The sequence below is a fragment of the Diabrotica virgifera genome, chromosome 2 (assembly GCF_917563875.1).
Source record: "Diabrotica virgifera virgifera chromosome 2, PGI_DIABVI_V3a".
Classification (NCBI taxonomy): domain Eukaryota; kingdom Metazoa; phylum Arthropoda; class Insecta; order Coleoptera; family Chrysomelidae; genus Diabrotica; species Diabrotica virgifera.
The window spans coordinates 237,444,523-237,466,559 of NC_065444.1; the positions used below are offsets into that span (position 1 = coordinate 237,444,523).

Sequence of the window (22,037 nt, forward strand, 5' to 3'; positions counted from 1 at the left end):
GACCAAACAGTGGCACATAATAGACCAGATCTTGTATTAGTCAATAAATTAACGAGACAAACAACACTCATTGATGTGGCGATTCCTAACAACAATAATCTACGTACTAAATTTACCGAAAAGATCGGCAAGTACAGAGATCTGGAAATTCAAATACGGAGACAATGAAGATTGCAAAGTACCCAGACAATACCGATTATTATGTCTGCTACTGGAGTCATTCCGAAAACCCTCCTCGAAAGCATAAAAAAGCTGGGACTGAATGAACATCTTTATAAGACCATGCAGAAAGCTGTACTATTCGCGACGGCCAGATGTGTACGAAAATTTTTGGGAGATACACCTGCATAGTAGAGGGAGTGTGAGCCGTATGGCTAAATCTGGATAAGACTATTAAATATAATGATAATTATGATAAGATATAATTAATAATAAGGTAAGAATCGAAAATTATGGTGCAACGAAAGTGATACTCAAGGCGGCTCTATGTATAAGTTGAGCTGGGCTAAGCTGGAGTTTAAGATCTGTTGGTGCAACCAAGCATAAAAGATATATAGACAATAAAAACAATTATTCAAAGTTTTAGATCTGAAAATCTAAAGACTTCCACTGGAACCAAGTTCTGGTGACAGTCCAAATTCGTGCCATCTAAAATTTGCAAGGCAAACGAACTATACATAAAAAGAAGACTAGGGGGAATTTAAGATTGCATTTCACAATCCATCTATATTCCATCGAATCTTGGTCTCTCTGTACTCAGATAGGAGTACTAGTGGCGGATCTACAGGGAGGGAAAAGAGAAATTTCCCCCCTAGCAAGGTCCAAAATTAAAGAAAAAAAATTGTTGAAACATGAAAATATATTAGCTGACATGAAACTTAAACCACAGACAGACAAATTCAACAAAATAAACACGCTAGTTATGAAAATTAAGGGAACTTAATGCATATAATTAATGCTATTATGTATGCTTAATGCTATTATGCATGCCTTTTATGTATGTAGTTTGGTTTTACGTTTTTTATGTCTTTTGGTTGGTGTTTCATTGAAGGTTTCCCCCACCTAAGGCAAATTTCCCCTCTCAAGGCAAATGATCCGCCACTGTTACGTACGTTTCACTCTTTTGAGCTCTTCAGAGAGCCTATGGTCTGCTCTAAAGTACAGAGATCTGGAAATTCAAATACGGACACAATGGACAATGCAAAGTACCCAAACAATACCGATTATTCCTTATCCATGCATAACAAGTAACCTACAATGTAGGGCTCGATAACATGGAAAGAGCTCCAGCAGAGCTTAATCCTTGTCATCTTGGTATCGGGGACGAGTGAATTTTCCCCTTAGAAGGAGTGAGAACCGTATGACTAAATCTGGGAGATTGAATAACGAATATGTAAAGTATACCTATACATACAAACGTTATTTGCCATAAAAACGACGAAATCTTTTATCATTCAACGGATTTCTACGTTTATTTAAAAACACATTTATGCGATGGCATGTTTGCCACATTTTTACATTTTTTATTTTGGTGCTATCTGTATAATGAGGGTAATAATTATCTCCTAAAGTTTTAGTTCGTTTACCTAGACTGACGTATCTCTTGTTTTATCGAAAAATCAATAATTAACGGATTGCTTTGCGTGCAATATTTAACAAGTAGATAATTTAGGTTTAAGGATATAATTTGATTTCGGAATATTGACACACTTAAAATAGGCCTGAATCCCGCGTACCAAAAAAACTTTATTAATAGCAAGCTGAAAATTTGTTAACAGCTTAACGGTGTCTAGTCGGACAAACTTTGATGTATGGGAACACTGGAACAGGGGAAGTTATAGCTGTGGAACAGGTTACAGGTTTCGAACGTCAGACTACGAAAACGTTCTATGTATTTTGTCGGACAGAACTACTAATTGATTTGTCCCTTTCATTAAACTCTCATGCAAAAATTAGACTGCTATTTACCACCAATATAAATCCTGTCATTTGACATGTTCTACGTGTCGGACTTGTTAAAATACCCAAAATATTTGTCGGACAAACATTTTTTCATATATGAAGGTACGTATCCATACAAGGGTGAACCGCGCTTCGTGTAGCAGTTTGAATGGATACGGTATGAGCTTTCCTACATATAAATCGCAAACCAGTTGAAACGAAGAGGTTGAGCGCCGAGCGGAGTTCACCGACGTATCCGCTATGTGGAGCTGATACACGGAGCGGGGTTCACCCTTGTATGGATACGTACCTTTATATAAAGTTTGCTATTAGTCCATGTGATGAGACCGCTCCTGTCTGAAAAATTTTCTAATTCAGTTCCTTTGTGGATTCCTATTCAAAAATGTCCCCTTTAAACAAATCTGAAGGGTAACGGGCGGAATTTTTGGGCAGAAGTTGTTTAAACAATATTTTTAAACGAATACTAGAGATCATCTTTTTTTGACCCGAAGAATATTTTTTTAGGTTTCTTGGCTCATTCTAAACAATAAAGGTATCTTGTAATTTTTCTCAAAAGTTGATAGTTTTCGAGTAATAGGCGATTTAAAATGCGAAAATACGCATTTTCAAGGCTTAAAAACTCATATTTAAATTAGTATTTTTGAGGTTGCCAAGTACTTGAGTTTTAGTTTAAACATTCATTTTCAAGATTCTGCAAACTGATCGTTTCTAACTTAATTTACACCGTTGTTATTTAATTGTTAATTATGCATGTCCATCCGATTTTTTTGCCGGTGCGGCGCGCTTTTTACACAAATCTCCTATTTTCCTCCGAAAAATATATTTTTTTAGATTTTTCGGGACATTCTAAATAATATAGGGCTCTTGTCATTTTTCTCAAAAGTTAATAGTTTTAAAGTTATAAGCGATTTAAAATCCGAGAATGCGCATTAAATCGCTTATAACTTTAAAACTATTAACTTTTGAGAAAAAATGACAAGAAACCTATTTTATTTACGGCCGGTTTCACAAGGTAAAGTTAACTTGTGGTTAAGAGATAACCTCAAAATTACCCCAAAATATGCGTTTCAGTTTCATAATTGTTACCCTTCTGGGTATACCCATAAGGGTAACCCACTCCAACCTCTGGTTAAAAATTCTGTGAGTTAACCATACTTCGCGGTTGACCTGAAACTAAAACGCATATTTTGACGTAACTTCTGGTTATCTCTTAACCACAAGTTAACTTTACTTTGTGAAACCGGCCGTTAGAATGTCCCAAAAAATCTAAAAAATATATTTTTCGAGGGAAAATAGGCGATTTTTGGAAATAGTGCGCGCCGCACCGGCAAAAAATCGGATGGACATGCATAATTAACAACGCACATGCATTAAAACAACGGTGTAAATTGAAGTTAGACCCGATCAGTATGCAGAATCTTGAAAATGAATGTTTAAACTACAATTCAAGTACTTGGCAACCTCAAAAATACTAATTTAAATATGACTTTGTAAGCCTTGAAAATGCGTATTTTCGCATTTTTCAGATTTTAAATCGCCGATAACTCGAAAACTATCAATTTTTGAGAAAAATCACAAGATATCTTTCTTGTTTAGAATGACCCAAAAAAACTAAAAAAATATTCTTCGGGTCAAAAAAGGGTGATCTTTTGTATTTGTTTAAAAAAATTGTTTAAACAATTTCTGCCCAAAAATTCCGCCCGGCACCCTTCAGATTTGTTTAAAGGAGATATTTTTGAATAGGAATCCACAAAGAAACCGAATAAGAATTTTTTCAGACGGGAGCGGTCTCACCACATGGACTATATTGAATAAACCTAAAAACAACCTGCTAGTTTTCACTTCACAATTATAAACATGTCAGGATGATACGTTCCATAATTAAAATCACGTCCCACAATTAAAACTTCTCTTGTACCAGTGTTCCCATACATCAAAGTTTGTCCGAAACAAATTTTCAGCCTGCTACACACACACCGGTAAAATTAGCCGAACACGTTAAAAATGGGACATGTTTGATGTCTCGTATTTCATAAACCAGTGGTCCGATTTGAGTGATTCTTTTAGTATGTTATAGCGTTATTATTTAAGAATATCGGTGTAATAATATTGTTGCTAGACAGGTAAATGTCATTTTATACCGGGTGTAACAAGCATACGGTGTTTTTTTCTTAAAGTTCGGAACACCCTGTGGAAAATTCCAGCATATATAAAATATTAAAATTAAAACTCGATTGTAGAATTATGCTTTCTTAACATTTTCTTTTTTGATTCATTTGTTTATGTTGGAAAATAAAAAAGTTATGTGCTTTAACAACTAGCCATGTGTTTTATCAATAAATCCTCATAGTAGGGGAGAAAAGTATGCTAAATTTGCAATTACTCGAGCGTTCTTGGGACCTGGAGTGGATTGTAAAGAATGGGTGGTACAACCAAAAAAAATTAAGTTAAGTTTTCCATAAAGTGTGGTACTCTCCATTTTTCAATTTAATTTTCCATTTCCACCAATCGTTTTTTCCGATTTTAGCGCCATTTATCCATAATAGGAAAAAATGTTGCGAATAAAAGTTGCTTATTTTTACGTCAAGGATCCAAATCTGCAATAAAAATTGGGGGCTCCTATTTAATATTTTAATGTAACCCCCCACCCCACCCCCATGGGGGGTCGTGTTTGGTGCCATTCGGTAGATTTTTGAAACATATTGAATAGGTGTATTTTGCAGTTTTACGATCTGATGTTCATTTCGCAAAATATCGGAGGGTTCGTATTTATAATTTTTAATTTACCCCCACCCCTCTCCGTGCGGTGTCACGAGCCCCCACGGAGGTGGGGTGGGGGATTTAATTTAAAATCTTAAATAGGAGCCCCCAATTTTTATTGCAGATTTGGATGCTTTACGTAAAAATAAGCAACTTTTATTCGACATATCTTTTCGAATTATGGATAGATAGCGCTATAATCGTAGAAAAATGATTATTTCAAATGGAAAATTAAATTAAAAAATGAAAAGTCCCCCACTTTATGGAAAACTTAACCTAACCTTTTTCTGATTTTAGCACATACTCTTCACAATCCAATAGGTCCCAATAACGCTCGAGTAACTGCAAATTTAGTATACTTTCCTCCCCTACTATGAGGATTTATTGATGAAAAACATGGATAGTTGTTAAAGCACATAACTTTTTTATTATCTCACATAAGTAAATGAATCGAAAAGGAAAATGTTAAGCAAGCCTAAGTCTACAATCGAGTATTAATTCTAATATTTTACATATGCTAGAATATTCCACAGGGTGTTCCAAACTTTAAGAAAAAAACACAGTATGATTGGTACACCCGGTATAAAATGGTATTTACCTATCTAGCAACAATATTATTCCAACGATATTCTTAAATAATAAGGCTATAACATACTAAAAGAATCACTCAAATCGGACCATTGGTTTATGAAATACGAGACATCAAACATATCCCATTTTTAACGTGTTCGGCTAATTTTGCCGGTGTGTGTATTAATCAAATTTTTTTGGTACGCGAAATCCAGGCCTAAAATGATTGGTAAACTTCTTCACATCTTTTATATCATTAATAATTCGGTTCGTGATGTCGTGGCTTTTAAATTGATACATATTTCTAGTTTTGTCATATTACCTAAAATTTATCGATTGTATATAAGATTATTGTTTCAAAACACGTGTTTTAGTTGAGTCAATGTATATCGAAAACATGCATTGTTTCGTAAAAAATCAAACAAACTTATATTTTTCTAAAACTTTTTTTAGTTTATGTTAAAATTAAAGTAAAAACTCCTACTCACATATTTAGCCGTTAGTTGTGTGTTAATGTTTAAACAAGAAAAGCTGTTTTTGTATAAGTAATTTTAAAAATATCAATAATATATTGGTATAAGAAAGCATTGATTATCAATATTCCTCTTATTGTACTTATTAATCAATGAAGAAAGTCAAAGATTGAAATGGCTAGGACATGTGCAACAAAGAAAATATTACAGAGGAAGCCGATAGGAAGGCGAAAAAAAGTAAGGCCCAGGACGAGACGGCTGTATGAAGTGGAAGATGACCTGAAAACAATTAACATAAGACAATAAAGAAGAAGGGCACAAGAGAGATCCGCATGGAAGGACATAGCCAGACAGGCAAAGACCCATCCAGGGTTATGATGCCAAAAGAAGAATTTTAAAAATATTAGTGAATTATATTTATTTTTAAGAGGTTGAATCTGAATTAAATACTTCAAATTTAAGATTTAAAATGGCGAATCCAAAATGTAGATTTTTGAAATGAAAAAGAAGTAAAATTCAATAAAAAAAAGATCGAACTTTATTCTTAAAAAAAATATAAACAAATAATTTTTACAGTATCTAATATTCTTCTCCTTCTTCTAGTTTTCCTTATGCCCAATAAGAGCGTCGAACTTTGCTATCCCCCTATCCATTTTTTATCCATTTCTTCCTCGCCTTCCCGTCTCCTGCTATTTCCTTCATCTGTTGCACTGTTTTCCCTCTCTTGGTCCCGATTTCCTGGATTTGTTCCATCCACCCCTTTCTAGGTCTGCCCCTTCTTCTTTTCCTCTTACTTTTGGCATCTGTCACCTTTTTTACTAGTCTGTTTTCGTTCATTCTAGTTATATGTCAAAACAAATTCAGTTTTATTTTTTAAATTTTTCTCTCTATTGGTTCCTTTATGGTCTTAGCACGTTTCTGATGTTTTCGTTTCTTTCTCTGTCCAGCTTTGTCTTTCCAGTTGTTTGTCTCAGCTGCTTCATTTCTGCTGCACATTCATGTCTTTTATTTGTAACCCATGTCTCGCTTGCATACAGGGTGATTGATTAGTGGGGTAAAGCTCAATAGATCCGCTATTGTAATAGATAGCAATAAATGTTAATAACAAAAATTTTAGCCACCTTTGAGCTTCACATTGCAAAATTAGTTAGAATGTTACAGGGTGTTCGATAGCACAGTGGCAGACCAAACTTATGTTTTTTTAAATGGAACATCCTATATTTTATTTTAAATTCGAAATCCTGTTAACTTCTCCATCACAAAAATATAAAGTTTTGTTATGTTATACAGGGTATTTAAAAAGTTATAACCAATTTTGTATGAAAATTGTAACAAGTTCAGCTCCTTTTATAAATAAAAATAAACACAACAGCAATGGTTTATTAATGCCATATTTTTTTATTTACTGTCAAAATTTTCAAGCATGATTGTTATTGCTAAGTTTCTTTATATCAAATACAGTAATTTTAAATGGAACACCCTGTATTTTATATCACTATTGAAAAGTACCATTACCGTACTCTAATTTTTAAATAACATTCCCTATGTCTAAATTTATTAGTTTTCGAGATATTTTCATTTTTCAATGGACCATTAGCGTGGCCACCTAAATCACCAGAATTTAATAAACTAGACTGATTTTTTGGGGTTACGTTAATAATGAAGTTTATGAAATACCTTCAACAACAAGAGATGAGATGAAAGAATACAAAGTGTATTTCGATGTGTTAATTTACAAATGCTTCGTAGAGTAAGTAGCTCATTCAATGATCGTTTTTAGGTGTGCTAGGATTAGGTGCTATGTGTTAGGAGGTAATTTTGAACACCTTATGTAATTAAATATTAAAAATATTTTATTAAAAGTACCTTTTAATTTTTTCAAACATGTTTTTTTGCAAGATGTATTACTGATAAATTATTTTTCGTTTCTTAATTTGTTACATTCTTACATTTACATACAAAAGTAGTGTTTAATTGTCTTCACAAAATCTTGTAATTTGTGTTTGTGTGTTTTTTTTGTAAAATTTATTACTAATTTTCTTTCTTTCTTTGTTACATTTACATGAAAAAAGTAGTTTTTAATTGTTTCAAAAATGTTGCATGTTGTGGTTGTGTTTTTTTTGCAAAATGTATTACTAATAAATTATTTTTATTTCTTTATTTGCTACATTGTTACCTTGATTACCGGAGTGGTATTCAGTAATCGTCAATTGTCAATTCCGTCATGGCGTACTTAAAATTTAGATTTTAGACACCTAAAATAATTTGCTCTGAAAAATGAAAATATCTCGAAAACTAATACATTTCGATATAGGGAATGTTATATAAAAATTAAAGTACTTGTATGTTACTTTAAAGTATGTTACTTTTCAATAATGATATAAAATACAGGGTGTTCTATTTAACATTACTGAGAAAATAATGTACTTGTGTTTTGACTCACCCTGTATTTGGTGTAAAGAAAATTAGCAGTGTCAGTAATTCTTGAAAATTTTGACAATAAATAAACCATTAATAAACCATTGATGTTGTGCTTATTTTTATTTATACAGGGAGTTGAACTTCTTACGATTTTCATACAAAATTGGTTATAACTTTTTAAATACCCTGTATAACATAACAAACCTTTATATTTTTGTAATGGAGAAGTTAACACGATTCCGAATTTAAAATAAAATATAGGTTGTTCCATTTAAAAAAAAACATAAGTTTGGCCTGTCACTGTGTTATCGAACACCCTGTAACATTCTAACTAATTTTGTAATGTGAAGCTCTAAGGTGGCTACAATTTTTATTATTAATTTTTATTGCTATCTATTACTATAGCGGATATATTGAGGTTTACCCCACTAATCAATCACCCTGTATAGAGGAGTTGGTATTCTGATTGTATTATATACATATTTTTTTGTTTCCTGGCTGATTTCCCTTTTTCCCAGTATAATCGCATAATATATTCTCGTAGCTTTCTTTGTCCTATTTGCAATTTCTAAGTCTAGCTTTCCGTCATTCGTAAAATTATCGTGCCCAGGAACTCGTAGACCGTCACCATCTCCAATTCTTATCCTTTACAGAACACTCTAGTTTCGCCTCCAATCTCCTGTTCCTAACTTCTTCTTCTTTTTGTATAGACATGACTGTTTTTTCAATGTGCCTCTAAAAAGTTGTCGTTCCATCGTTTTCGTGGTCTTCCTACTGATCGTCTTCCTATTGGGGAACCGTCTCTCGCTGTCCTGACTACCCTATTTGTTGTCATTCGGCTTATATGGTCATTCCATTCTATTCTTCTGTTTCTTACCCAGTTATTAATGTTATCCACCTTGCATCTCCGTCATATATCTGTACTTATAGCTCTGTCCCATAGAGTCTTACCATCGATTTTTCGAAGGGTTTTGATGAATTGGTCTGATGACTGTTTTGTAAATTCTGCCTTTCATTTCTTTTCCGATATTTTTATTTCTTCATATTGTGTCATTCAGGCAACCTGCGGCTCTGTTTGCTCTATTCATTTGATCTTCCACTTCTGTTTCGAGCGTTCCGTAGCTAGATAGTGTGATGCCTAGGTATTTAAACTCCATCACTTGTTCTATTATCTGACCTTCCAGCTCCAATATACATCTTAATGGATCTGCTGTTATAACCGTGCATTTTGTCTTTTTTGAGGAAATTAACATGTTAAATTTTCTGGCGATTGTGTTGAATTGGTGCAACATACGTTGTAAATCATCTTCACTTTGAGAGATTAGTATTGCATCATCCGCATAGCAGATTATTTTAAGTTGTTTTTGGTATCCTTTTTTAGTTCTTACTAACTAATATCTAATATTAATAACTAAAATATATCAGAAAGAAAAAAATATTCAAAATCTGATCTATTTCATCAGCATCACCTCCAACTAAGCTAACATCTTCGCATTCTTCAATTTCTTGTTCATTGGAAACTGAACAATTCAAAGAGTCTTGTCCAGAACAATGAGAACAGATGTTCCTGTTCACTCTCTCCTCTTTACCTCCTATGTTTTTTTTTTCTTTAAAATATTGTGAATTTTTCAGTGGTCGGGTAAGTTTTTTTTAATTTATATTGTCATAGGTATTTTAAAAAACGACTAATTTTGCAGTTAACTTGTTTAATTATAGAAAAATAATCACCAATTTTTGGAGTGGAACTTTTTGATAAATATGTTGCTTATTATACACTTCTTAATGAAATCATGCAAAGTTCTATCTTGTTAGATTTTTCTGAAGTAAAAACTACATTTACTCTACTATTTAAAACAACCTAAGAAACGACATGGGAATAATATCTTTTAGATGTGCTCTTTAATAATTATAATGGAAATTCATTTTGGTAGATGTGAGGTAGTATACATTTTAGCTGTCTGTTCGTATGTGAAAGACGCAAAGTTCTTACTGTAGTAGTTGTTACTTAGCATCTACAATATACGTCGCGCAATAAGTCCCGGGTCTAACTATGATATGGCGACTCTAATAAATTTTCCGATTGACATTTCGGTAGTCCTAACCTTCAAAACAATATTGTCAAAATGTTCGTCATGAAGTAATCGCCGAAACTGAAGCCTACTTCGAAGGCAAAGATAAATCATTCTACAAGGACGGTACCTAAAAATTAGAAAAGCGGTGGAATCATTTGGACCAAGAGCTAGCAACGTCGGAACAAAAAATTATTTTAAGACAACTGGTTCTTTAATATATTATTCCCTATGCTTCCTCGAACACCGTACCGGCCATCTGGCTGCTGATACAGGTTGCGTTCAGTCATTACTGCGCAGCACATTTGTACAGGTAAACATATCGAATTTAAAATTATTGTAAGTCGAAAAATTATTTTGTCATTACTTTTTAAACATTATTAGAAATATGAACTATAATTGCCAGACATTTTTGTGGTTTAAAAAGTAATGACAAAAAAAATGTTTCGTCCTAAAATAATTTAAATTCAATATACAGGGTGATTGATGAGTGTGATAAAGCTCAGTAGATCCGCTATAGTAATAGATAGCAATAAAAGTTGATAACAAAAATTGTAGCCAACTTTCAGCTTTATTTACACCCTATATTTAATTTTATATTCGAAATTCTCTTAACTTTCCAATCACAAAAATATAAAGGTTTGTTATGTTATACAGGGCTTTTACAAAGTTATAACCAATTTTATATGAAAAATGTAACAAGTTCAGCTCCCTGCATAAATAAAAATAAGCACAAAAGCAATGGTTTATTGGTGCTATATTTTTTTGTTGATTGTCAAAATTTATAAAAATGGTTGATATTGCTAATTTTCCTTATATCGAATACAGGGTGAGTCAAAACGCAAGTACATTCTTTTCTCAGAAATTTTAAAAGGAACACCCTGTATTTTATATCACCATCGAAAAGTATCATTACCGTACTTTAATTTTTGTATAATATTCCTTATGCCTAAATTTGTTAGTTTTCGAGATATTTTCATTTTTCAGAGCAAGTTATTAATTAAGGTGTTCTATTTCAAATTACTGAGAAAATAATGTAGGTACTTGCGTTTTGACTCATCCTGTATTCGATATAAAGAAAATTAGCAATATCAACCATTTTTATAAATTTTGACAATCAACAAAAAAATATGGCACCAATAAACCATTACTGTTGTGCTTATTTTTATTTATACAGGGAGCTGAACTTATTATGATTTTCGTAGAACATTGGTTATGACTTTGTAAATACCCTGTATAACATAACAAACCTTTGTATTTTTGTGATGGAGAAGTTAACCGGATTTCGAATATAAAATAAAATATAGGGTGTTCCATTTAAAAAAATATAAGTTTGATCTGCCACTATGATATCGAACACCCTGTAACATTCTAACTAATCTTGTAATGTGAAGCTCAAAGTTGGCTACAAGTTTTGTTATTAACTTCTATTCCTATCTATTACTATAGCGGATCTACTAAGCTTTATCACACTAATCAATCACCCTGATTTTGTATTTACCTGTACAGGTGTGCTGCACAGTAATGAACGCAACCTGTATCAGCAGCCAGATGGCCGGTACGGTGTTCGAGGAAGCATAGGGAACAATATATGAAAGAACCAGCTGTCTTAAATTAGTTTCTCGAAAACGTTGCTAGCTCTTAGACCAATTGTATCGCCGCTAGAGGGGAGTATTTTGATCAATAAAGAATACTTTTTGCAAGGAAATGTTGTTTTACTAGTTACGCCCGGGACTTATTGACCGACGTTACTTGTGTGTATTCCACTAGGAAAACAGGGATACGTGACAGGTGATTATCTTCAGCTTATCACTATCCGATGCACTGCAAGGACAAAGTAAAACATGTCATAGTGTGGCCGGACCATAAGTTTTTAGACAGAAATGGCAAGCCATTCATGCCCTTTCGGTGTTCGATATATGGAGAGTTCAGAGGTCAGTCAGTGTAAGTCCTTTACTTGAGATTGTTGTTCTTCTATTATCGCTGTGTCTTTCTACTTTTTAATATTTAAATGTTATTGTTAATCACACCATGTCTATAATAATTTTTTTGTGAATGCCTAGATCTTTTCATACTTCATATATCCGGCTCCTTTTGACTCTATCATAGGTTTGTTTGAAATTAAAAAAGTACGGGTGTCTCTTTTTGATGTAGTTCTTCGGCTTGCAGCTTTTATACACTGCGCGTCAGAGAAAACGGGCCAACCACAAAATGGGTCATTTTTGATGTCTCGAATTTCCTAAAACTGTTGTCCGGTTTGAGTGATTTTTTTAATATAGTATAGCCTTATTCTTTAACAATATCGCTGTAATAATATTGTTGCTAGACAGGTAAATTGTCATTGCATACCGGGTGTGTTTCATCAAACTGTGTTTTTTTCTCAAAGTTCACCACACCCTGTGGAATATTCTAGCATTTATAAAATACTGAAATTAAAACCCAACTATAGCCTCAAGTTTTCTTAACATTCTGTTTTTTGATTCATTCGCTTTGTTGGATAATAAAAACGTTAGGTACTTTAACAACTAGCCATGTTCTTCATTAATACAGAGTGTTTCTAAATAAGTGTAACAAACCTTAAGGGGTAATTCTGTATAAAAAAAATAATGACCGTTTGCTTTATAAACAAATGTCCACAAATGCTTCTTTTCCGAGATACAGGATGTTGAATTTTTTCTTACAAACTGATGATTTATTTATAACCCGATCAGGGAACACAAAAGTTTACGAAAACCACAAAAAAAAATAAAGGAAGGCTGAAAATGGTGGGGAATACCCCCTTCTCGGAGGTGAAAAATGTACATTCAAAATAAGTCCGGAATTGGATAAAATGACTAATTCTACGCAACTTTTGTTCTATAGTTATTTGTTCTATAGAGTTATTTGCGAGTGAATATGTTCATTAAAAAAAAACATGTTTTTGGACGGTTTTTCGCAAATAACTCAAAAAGTAAGTATTTATCGAAAACAATATTCTTAGCAAAAATATAGATTATAAAAAAGTGAAAAATATGGTGTATGCATGAAGTCTGTTGACCCAGTAGAAGCAGAGTTGTAGCTAGTGAGAAGTAGGTTCTTCTTCGTCTAATTTCAAATCGAATATTTCTACGTGAAATAGCCAAAATACGGAGCACTTCTCGGAGAAAACTCATTACAACTTTTTTCAAGTGTTTAAAAATGGTTTATTTTTGTTTTAAAAAAAATCTTCTAGCATTAAAAGTGAGTTACGCGCAAAATATTATTGGTCCCTGTTATTTTTTGGTAAAAAATCGCAAAAATCACCCGCTAATTAGCATCCCAAATAAAATTAATCGTTACCGCTTCACAAATTACTTTGCTTTTGCATTCTTTATATGATCTGGTTTCATCGGTTCAAAGGGCTTATTTTTGAAAAGACTGTAGTTAAAATGGCTTGAACGAGTCACTAATCACGAGTTTATTCAAATTTTGAACAGCCATAGCATAACCAATTTTTGGCTACCAGGAAAACAAAAAATAAAAAATATTCAGAAAAGCAAAACGTACATTTTATTACTCTTTGAGATTTTTGGTAGTACTAAAATTTTTTAAGTTATTTTGAAAGAAAAATGGAATTGTTTTCAAAATAAAAAAAAATTATTTTACAACCAAATTTTTTCAAAAAGGAGCAGTTTGAACCAATGAAACTTGTAGATCATATAAAGAATACAAAAGAAAAGTAATTTGTGAAATGATTAATTTTATTTGGGATGCTAATTAGGGGGTGATTTTCGTGATTTTTTTACCAAAAAATAAAGGGGACCAACAATATTTTGAGCGTAACTCACTTACTTTTAATGTTAGAAGTTAAAATAAAAACAAAAATAAACCTTTTTTTAAACACTTTAAAAAAGTTGTAATGAGTTTTCCCCGAGAATTGCTCCGTTTTTTGGTTATTTCACGTTAAAATATTCGATTTGAAGTTTGACGAAGACGAACCTATTTTTCACTAGATACAACTCTGCTTCTACTGGGTCAACAGACTTCATGCATACACCATTTTTTTCACTTTTTTATAATCTATATTTTTGTTAAGATTGGTTTTTTCGATAAAATACTTACATTTTGAGTTATTTGCGAAAAACCGTCCAAAAACATGTTTTTTTCTCTTAAAAATGAACATATTTACTTGCAAATAACTCGAAAAGTATTGACTTAGTGAATAAGTTCTATAGAAGAAAAGTTGCTTAGAATTAGTCATTTTATCCAATTCCGGACTTATTTTGTATACATATTTTTCACCCCCGAGAAGGGGGTATTCCTCTCCATTTTTGTAAAATGGAGGGGATGTAGAATTGTAAACATGTTCTTATATAATAATAGACAATTTCAACTACCTATTCCCAAATTTTCATTCTTTCTTTATTTTTTTGGGGGTCAGATTGTTCTTTGATCGGGCTATTATTGCTCTAAAACCGGTGGAGATAATGCAAATGAAATTTGGTAGGTTTTAAGAGATAGTTATTGCGCATTTTTTGACATACAACTAAGAATTTTATATTCACCTTTGGCGTGCATACGGGTAGGTAATATGATACCGTAAATCTGGTAAATTTTTCGGAACTATGGGTTCTAATTTTGTTTCTTCTCTATCGTAATAATCTACTGTTACCAGATTAGTATTTTCTACTTCTCAAAATTAACTGTTCCCTATTTCAAAATTTCAATTTCATCTGTCAGTAGATCTCCTTATTAGGGATATAAAACGTACGTTGAGCTTGAAAGCATTTTCTTTGATTTTTGAAGTTATACTTCTTTAGGCGCGATTGAGAGTAAAATTTACATTACACAGACAGTATGGCGTTTAGTTGCTAAATCTTTCTAGTTATGTATAAATATATCAGTGCAAGAAAAGGTGTGAAAAGAATATATTAGTGTTTTTAGTAAATATATTTATTATAATTTTTGTGTCGTTGGATTTGTCTTCCCCAGGAGTAAGATGAGTATTATTAAAACATTTTATTTTATATTTATTATACATCACCTTGTCTGTTTATTACCGTGAATTGTCATTAGGTACGTTCGAACCGATACAGACACAGTCCTCGTAGCGAATTTGGTATAGCATTCGGCCAGAGATCGAGAGGTCTTGAGTTCGAATCCAGTGCAATCCTATACTTTTTTTTAATTTTTTTGAAAGCGATAAGCACAAAATTAGTTTGGTGTTTAAAAAAAATTAAAACAAACTGTTTAAAGTATATGTATTTTTAAGAAATCATATAATATAAGTATAACTTCTTACGTGCGTACAAAGTATACACACATTCTTTTTTATGTCCATGGGAAGTATTCTCACTTCACTTTTCTGTTGATGTCACTTATTTTCCCTGATTATCTACAGCAGTGGTGCTCAGACTTCACTGCATGGGATCTACCACATAAACTGCAAGCGTCCAGCGATCGACTGCTAGTAAAAAAAAATTAGAAAATATAAATCTTTATTTCACATTTCTATTTGATAGAACGTTGTAACTTCAGAGAGTTGTAATTAGAGATGTTTTCATCTTAATTTTACTTTTGTTGTTAATGCACTTCATGAAGTTCATCGCACTTCATCATCCACAAGTTAGCGCAGTCTCCACCTTTTCCATGTGTATTTTTTCCGTGAATCGCGATCGACTTCAAAAACTTTGGCGATCGACCGGTCGATCGCGATCGGCCGTTTGAACACCGCTGATCTACAGGATGAAAATTAATCTTCAATGGCATTCTACAAATTTTTTGTGTATTTATGGTTGCACAATAGGGAACTTGCATAAAATTTTAAATTCGAAAAAAATGTTATAAATCACTACAGAACATAATTTAAAACATGTATCAAAGATAAAAAAGTTTTGTTTGTCTTTTGTTTGGCCTCTAAAGACGATTAAAAATTCAAATTATACCAGCCAGCCCAAAACGCGTCGTGACGTCATCCGGTTATGTTTACATTCTACACCAACAAAGTAAACAAAATGGTATATAATTTTAAATTAGACATTATAAACGTCAGTAAAAATACAGTTATGTGACGTCACAAGTGTTTTTGATCGTTTGAACTATTCATAGAAAACTTGTACTTTTACAAAATGCTTTTATTTTTCATAGTAAACCTTCTTTCCTTCAAAAACTGTATCAAACTTCAATCTCAACAAACTGGTATATATTATTACAATGACATATGATAAATGTCATTAGAATATAAATATTTTCCCTATTTTCGCGACGATAATAAAACTATGTGACGTCACGGGTTGTTTGAACTATTTTATACCGCAGAAGACTTTAAATTTGTTTTTCTAAGTCATTACGAGTTTTTGAAGCGTGAAATTTTGGAAATCTCATTTTCAAACAAAACTGAATATTATTATGTAATAAAAAAATGTGCAAGTTCCCTATTACATAGTTATCAATTAGGTACAAGAATTTAGTTACCAGGACGAAGATTCGATTAAAACACAGAAACTGTAGGTTTAAAACGGAATCAAATGAATCTCTTTCACTGGCCACTAACATGTATCTACATAATAAACGAATATATCGTTTATCTTAAATTTATTTTATAATTACCATTAATATTGTCTTTTTTAGTACCGAAATACCTCCAAACGAACCCGTTCCGACCATCTCAGAAGAAGAATGGATATCAGGAGGTTCTTTAGGATCTCGTAACACTGTCCTTATTTTTAAAAGTTCAGCTTTAGCTAGTGCATCAGAATCATCGATACAAGAAAAGCCTGCCTGTAAATTACATATTACTTACAAAGTATTACAAGCCGAATCGAAATTATTATCTAAATTATTGGATTGTCATGGCATTACCGAAGTCGCCCCGAATTCATCAGATTTTAACTTACTATGGACCGGATCACATCCTAAACCAGGTTCGTATATCAGATTTTGCAAATTACTGCGATAAGTCTTAAGTTTCCTACTCTGTTAAGGTAGGTACTATTCTGCAACAAGCGACCGAGACAGGCGACAGATAGACAAGACAGATTGTCGTCTCTCCACATCTGCTATCAAATGAAATTATATCAGGTTCGTTCTGTAGCCCTTGACCGAGACAAGCGACAAGCAACTGTCGCTTGTCTATGTCTCCTCGATCTCCTACAAGAGTAATAGTGAGTAGGTCGGTGCGCGACACTTATGTTGTGGCACCGATTTGTACATAGGTTTTTTTATTAAAAACAATACCGTCCGAAATAAAATTTACTGGTGAGGAAAACCAATGGCTAATGGAGTTAGTGGCTAAGAGACCAGCGCTATTTGATCCTCAAGTGGAATCCTACAAGGATTTTATCGTCCTTCGCACCTCCTTTTATATACCAATAGAATTTATACACCTTCGTCTTTTCATTTGAAACGTGTAATATATCATCTTCCTCTTCTGCTTCTAGTAAACCTTTGAAAGAATAGTTTCGAAGCCATTATACATCCTTTTCTACATCTGATATACTGAAATATAGACGCAAATTTCACGTATGTCGCTTGTCTCGGTCGCGTACTCCTTTTAGGTTCAAAACAATCGAACGACTTTGCCGCGCTTCTATGTGGATCCACAAAGTAGCTTCCGATGATTATCCGTAAATTCTTATGTAAATTAAACGTGCCATTCCACACGAGCGATAGTGGCTGGCGGCAGTGGCTGACCACGATCGCTGATCCTCGCCACTGTGGCGTCCATTACAAACTCATTGAGAGTACACTACATCAGAGAGTAGTGCTGCAGAGTGGTTCGTCTGTTTTCAACCTAAGGGGGGACAGTTCGTTTGGTGTTTCGGTCTCGTCTATCTGTCGCCTGTCTCGGTCGCTTGTTGCGGAATGTTACCTTTAGTTATAAAAATGTTTTTTAACAAAGACAACCGCAAAACTGATGTTCGGTATAGTGCAGTGTAAAGTAAATTTAATCAATATGCAGCCCACCAATTACATTACAAATTAAATTACAAAAAATTACAGTATGGAGAGCACGAGCAGAAGAAGAAGGAGGGGTACACCATCTACATGATGGAAATACGACGTCAAAAGTATCGCTGAGAAGTGGAGAATTAGGCGAGACATATGTTCAACTTTGGACGCAGAAGGCTGGATTATGATAGTGATGATGCCAAAGATAAACGTGTTCTAATTCGTAGAAGAAAATTGTTGGATTGACTGCATCTTAGAGCAACATTGAGCTTTATCACCCGGCTCTAGTCTACAGGAAGAAATCCCAGAAGTAAAAGGAACATGTGTCCTAAATACATCGCACTTTGTGGTCAAAAATTTTCCTATAATTAGAGAATTGTCAGAACGAGTTTGAAGAATATTGCTGAACATTCATAGTTTTATATATACAGTAAAACCTGCCATATACGGATCAATGTGGCGACAGACCGACCCGGATATCAAGACCACTTCTTTTATAGTCTCTGAGACGTTTTCTCCTTTATACATTCCAGTAATCAACGTCGTCAATAACTTTCGTCGATAGACACGTTTTATAGATTCTATAATACCTTGATTCATAGGCTGACAGAGGGGTGTCACATCATCTTTTAGTTCTTTTGGGTCGGGATGAGAGGGTGCGTTATTCAATAGCAGAACTGCCTTTCTCGGTAGATTTCGGTAGATGCGGACTGGCAGGTTGTACTGTATTATGTTTTATTAATAACCTACAATTACTATGAAGAGGCTGGGAATCACCAGGTTCCAAGCACGACCATAAGTGTAAGTAAATGTAGTTTATGATTGTGCCCATTTACAGAGGCCTCAAAAATCATAAAGCAAGAAAACTAGGTGATATTTATGAAGTAACCAATAAGAGCTAAGCAGTAAGAGTACTAGTTTTCATAGCCAATAAAGAATGAATTAATTGACCTACGCCAAAGTTGTTCTGATTACTGTAAAATTGTTTAAAACATTTACAAACACACATTCTATGGGTTTCCACTATTTCTTACCTTGTTTCTTATGTTTAGGTACAATAAGATCGTTAGCTCCACACCAAAGAGTAAATCATTTTCCACGATCGTATGAGCTAACCCGCAAAGATCGACTGTATAAAAACATAGAGCGTATGCAGCATGCGAAAGGACTGAAAAATTTTGATTTCATCCCACAAACATTCGTCATGCCCATCGAGTATCGTGATCTGTGTACAACACATCATCGAGTAAAAGGACCTTGGATAGTCAAACCTGTAGCCTCAAGCAGGGGTAGAGGTATGTATCTTGCATAAGTGTTTTTTAATATATTTTACAGCCTGTAAAGTAATTATTACGCAGAGTAATAACTCAACACATGCAAGTAATTTCATAACCGTAACAAAATATGAATTTGTTAAGTCTCCTCCTTATTTCTTATATACTGGTTCCGAAGGCCTCCTTCTTATTCGATGTTAGCCTCCTCCATTATTTAAATTATCACACCATCTATTCCTTGGTCTTCCAATACTTCTTCGACCCTTTGGTGATTTGTCTGTGTCGTTCTTACTGTAATATCCAGTGATCCAAAATTATTGTCATCATAGTGAGCTCTGAACGACAGAGATAGCTATACAGTGCATGTCTATGATTAAGATATAATTCAGTTTACGTCAACTTTCACTATGTTTTTTAATTATTGTCTTAATAAAGTAACCAGTATTTTTTTTCAATTTGGCGAAAAATTTAATTACTGATGAAGTATAGTAAAGTGTTTTGAATCGTCAACAATAGATGGAAGAGTCTATTTATTATTAGGTACTCCCGTTAAAGGGGAGGCCGTATACTCATACAAACCTTTTTAACGTTGTTAATAAATTATTGCTGTCAAAATATACTCAAATTGTATTTTTAAACATCTTATTTATTTTATATACTGATTAAATTCACTATCAAATGATGTCATTTATATTTTATTAACACCTACCTAATTTAAAATTTAGTTGACATTGACGGAGTATCAAACTCAAATGTAAATAACCTATGCTTTGCTTAACAAATTCAGATTAAAACAAGAAATACGTAAGTTTTTGCTTGGATAGCTTTGATGAAAATAATTGTGGATTGCTCGTTATCTTCTGTCATTCTGCTAATGTGTTTATTATATTTCTGTTTCCGTTTTGATAACTGTCTTGTACGTTACATACCCTTCTTATGTTCTTGTTTCTGCCTCTATCTAGTAGGCTTTACCTTGACATTTTCCGAGTATTCTTATCTGTTCTAGTCTCGTCGCGCCATCTAAGTTATTATAGTTCTCATTGCTCTTTTACAGATCCTTGCTTTAGTATCTTGTCTTAGGTACTTGTTCTTCCAGACTGTATCATTAACAGATCCCGCTGCTTTACTTGCTCTCAAGACTTGTTGTCAAACTTCTTCAGTATCTTCATCACTGTGTATATCTATTCCCAGATCTTTAAAATGCATTTCCTAACTTTTTATTTTCTCGATTACGATTTTACATCGTAGTGTTGTATAATTCCATCAATATGCATCGATTTTCTTGAAATTTTAACATTAAGTAGGGAATTCCTAAACAAATAAATCTATACCCTTGGTATAAATAAATCTTGGAAGTATACCCTTTTTATTTTAGCTTTAAGCCTAATACAGACTGAGTACTCATACTTTTGTAATGATTAGCAGTTGGCATAGACAGTAAATGAAGATAATAATTATCACTGAAATAAATTAGTTATATTAAATAAAAGATTCTACATACAAATGCAGTTAATAAGGTTGAAAATAAACGTGACTTAGAGATTAGGTACAAAAAGTAAAAAAATAAGAAATTTTGAAGACACTAAATATTGGTAAAATTAAATATAAAGAAATGTTTAACTTAATATTTATAATACTCACCCCCAAGAGAGATTTAAACAATATAAATGAATTTTGGAACTAAAACACCACTTTAAATAGATAAAAGATATAAAAACATTCCCCCTTCTGCATCTGGAAGTGAAACTTGACATGACAGATCGGAAGTCAGATTTTCCAACAGACAAATAAACTGTGAATCGACTTAGAGTAGATGCGATACAGGGTATATTATCATCGTGGTATCTACACTCTTAGCGGAGTGATTGCCGCCCACTTTGTCCGATTCATTTGTCGCGGGAATCAGTTTGAATTTTGATTTTACAATTGGTTGTGTGACTTGGCATCCTCTACAGTTTTTCTCCATTCGTGCCTGTTTTTGCTTATGGTTACCCATTCTCTAACTACAATTTTTTTAAGGTCATTGACTATCTGGTTCTATCTGGTTTTGGGACTTCCTCGTAGTAGCTGCGACGTCGATGTTATACAGTGTGTCCACGGTTGGGGTGCCCAAGAGGAAATTTTTTTTTATTTTCAATTTTAGCGAAAAATGTCATTCTTTATAAAAAGTTTTGCTTGTTCTAAAACCCCTTAAAACGAAATAAAATTCAAGTTTTTCAAATCCTGCTTAATTTTGTAGCCAATTTTATGTAAATCAATGTAGCTTAGTAACTGTCAACTCCGATAAATAATTTGCGAATTGTCATTTTTTTTCGACCATGTTAAGCGTTCAATAGAGAATTTATTTTATGATAAACTTCATTATTAAAATTATTGGATTAATAATTATTTGATTAATAAATAGTTGGATGATTCAGGGAGAACGACAAAGTCTGGCTTCATAGTCCAGAGAAGGGAAAGGCTTGTTCTCCTAAGTTATTATTGTTACAATTTCGAAATTAGTGCAAAAATGTATAGGTATTTACATAAAATTGGCTATAAAATTAACCAGGATTTGAAAAACTTGAATTTTATTTCATTTCATGGGGTTTTATAACATC

At 33.0% G+C, this 22,037-nt stretch overlaps 1 protein-coding gene across 3 annotated transcripts in view; it reads left to right on the top strand.

The window, feature by feature from the left end:
- LOC114333858 (tubulin polyglutamylase TTLL5) overlaps nucleotides 1-22,037 on the top strand; it is an 82,932-nt gene that overhangs the window by 19,190 nt on the left and 41,705 nt on the right. For all 3 annotated transcript variants that reach the window (XR_007696608.1, XR_007696609.1, XM_028283851.2), the window contains exons 3-4: nucleotides 16,844-17,136; nucleotides 19,216-19,458. Coding sequence is in view for 1 of the 3 variants with exons in the window: in XM_028283851.2 (XP_028139652.2) it covers nucleotides 16,844-17,136; nucleotides 19,216-19,458 (536 nt within the window). In the remaining 2 variants the exon portion in view is untranslated. The remainder of the gene's footprint in view (nucleotides 1-16,843; nucleotides 17,137-19,215; nucleotides 19,459-22,037) is intronic.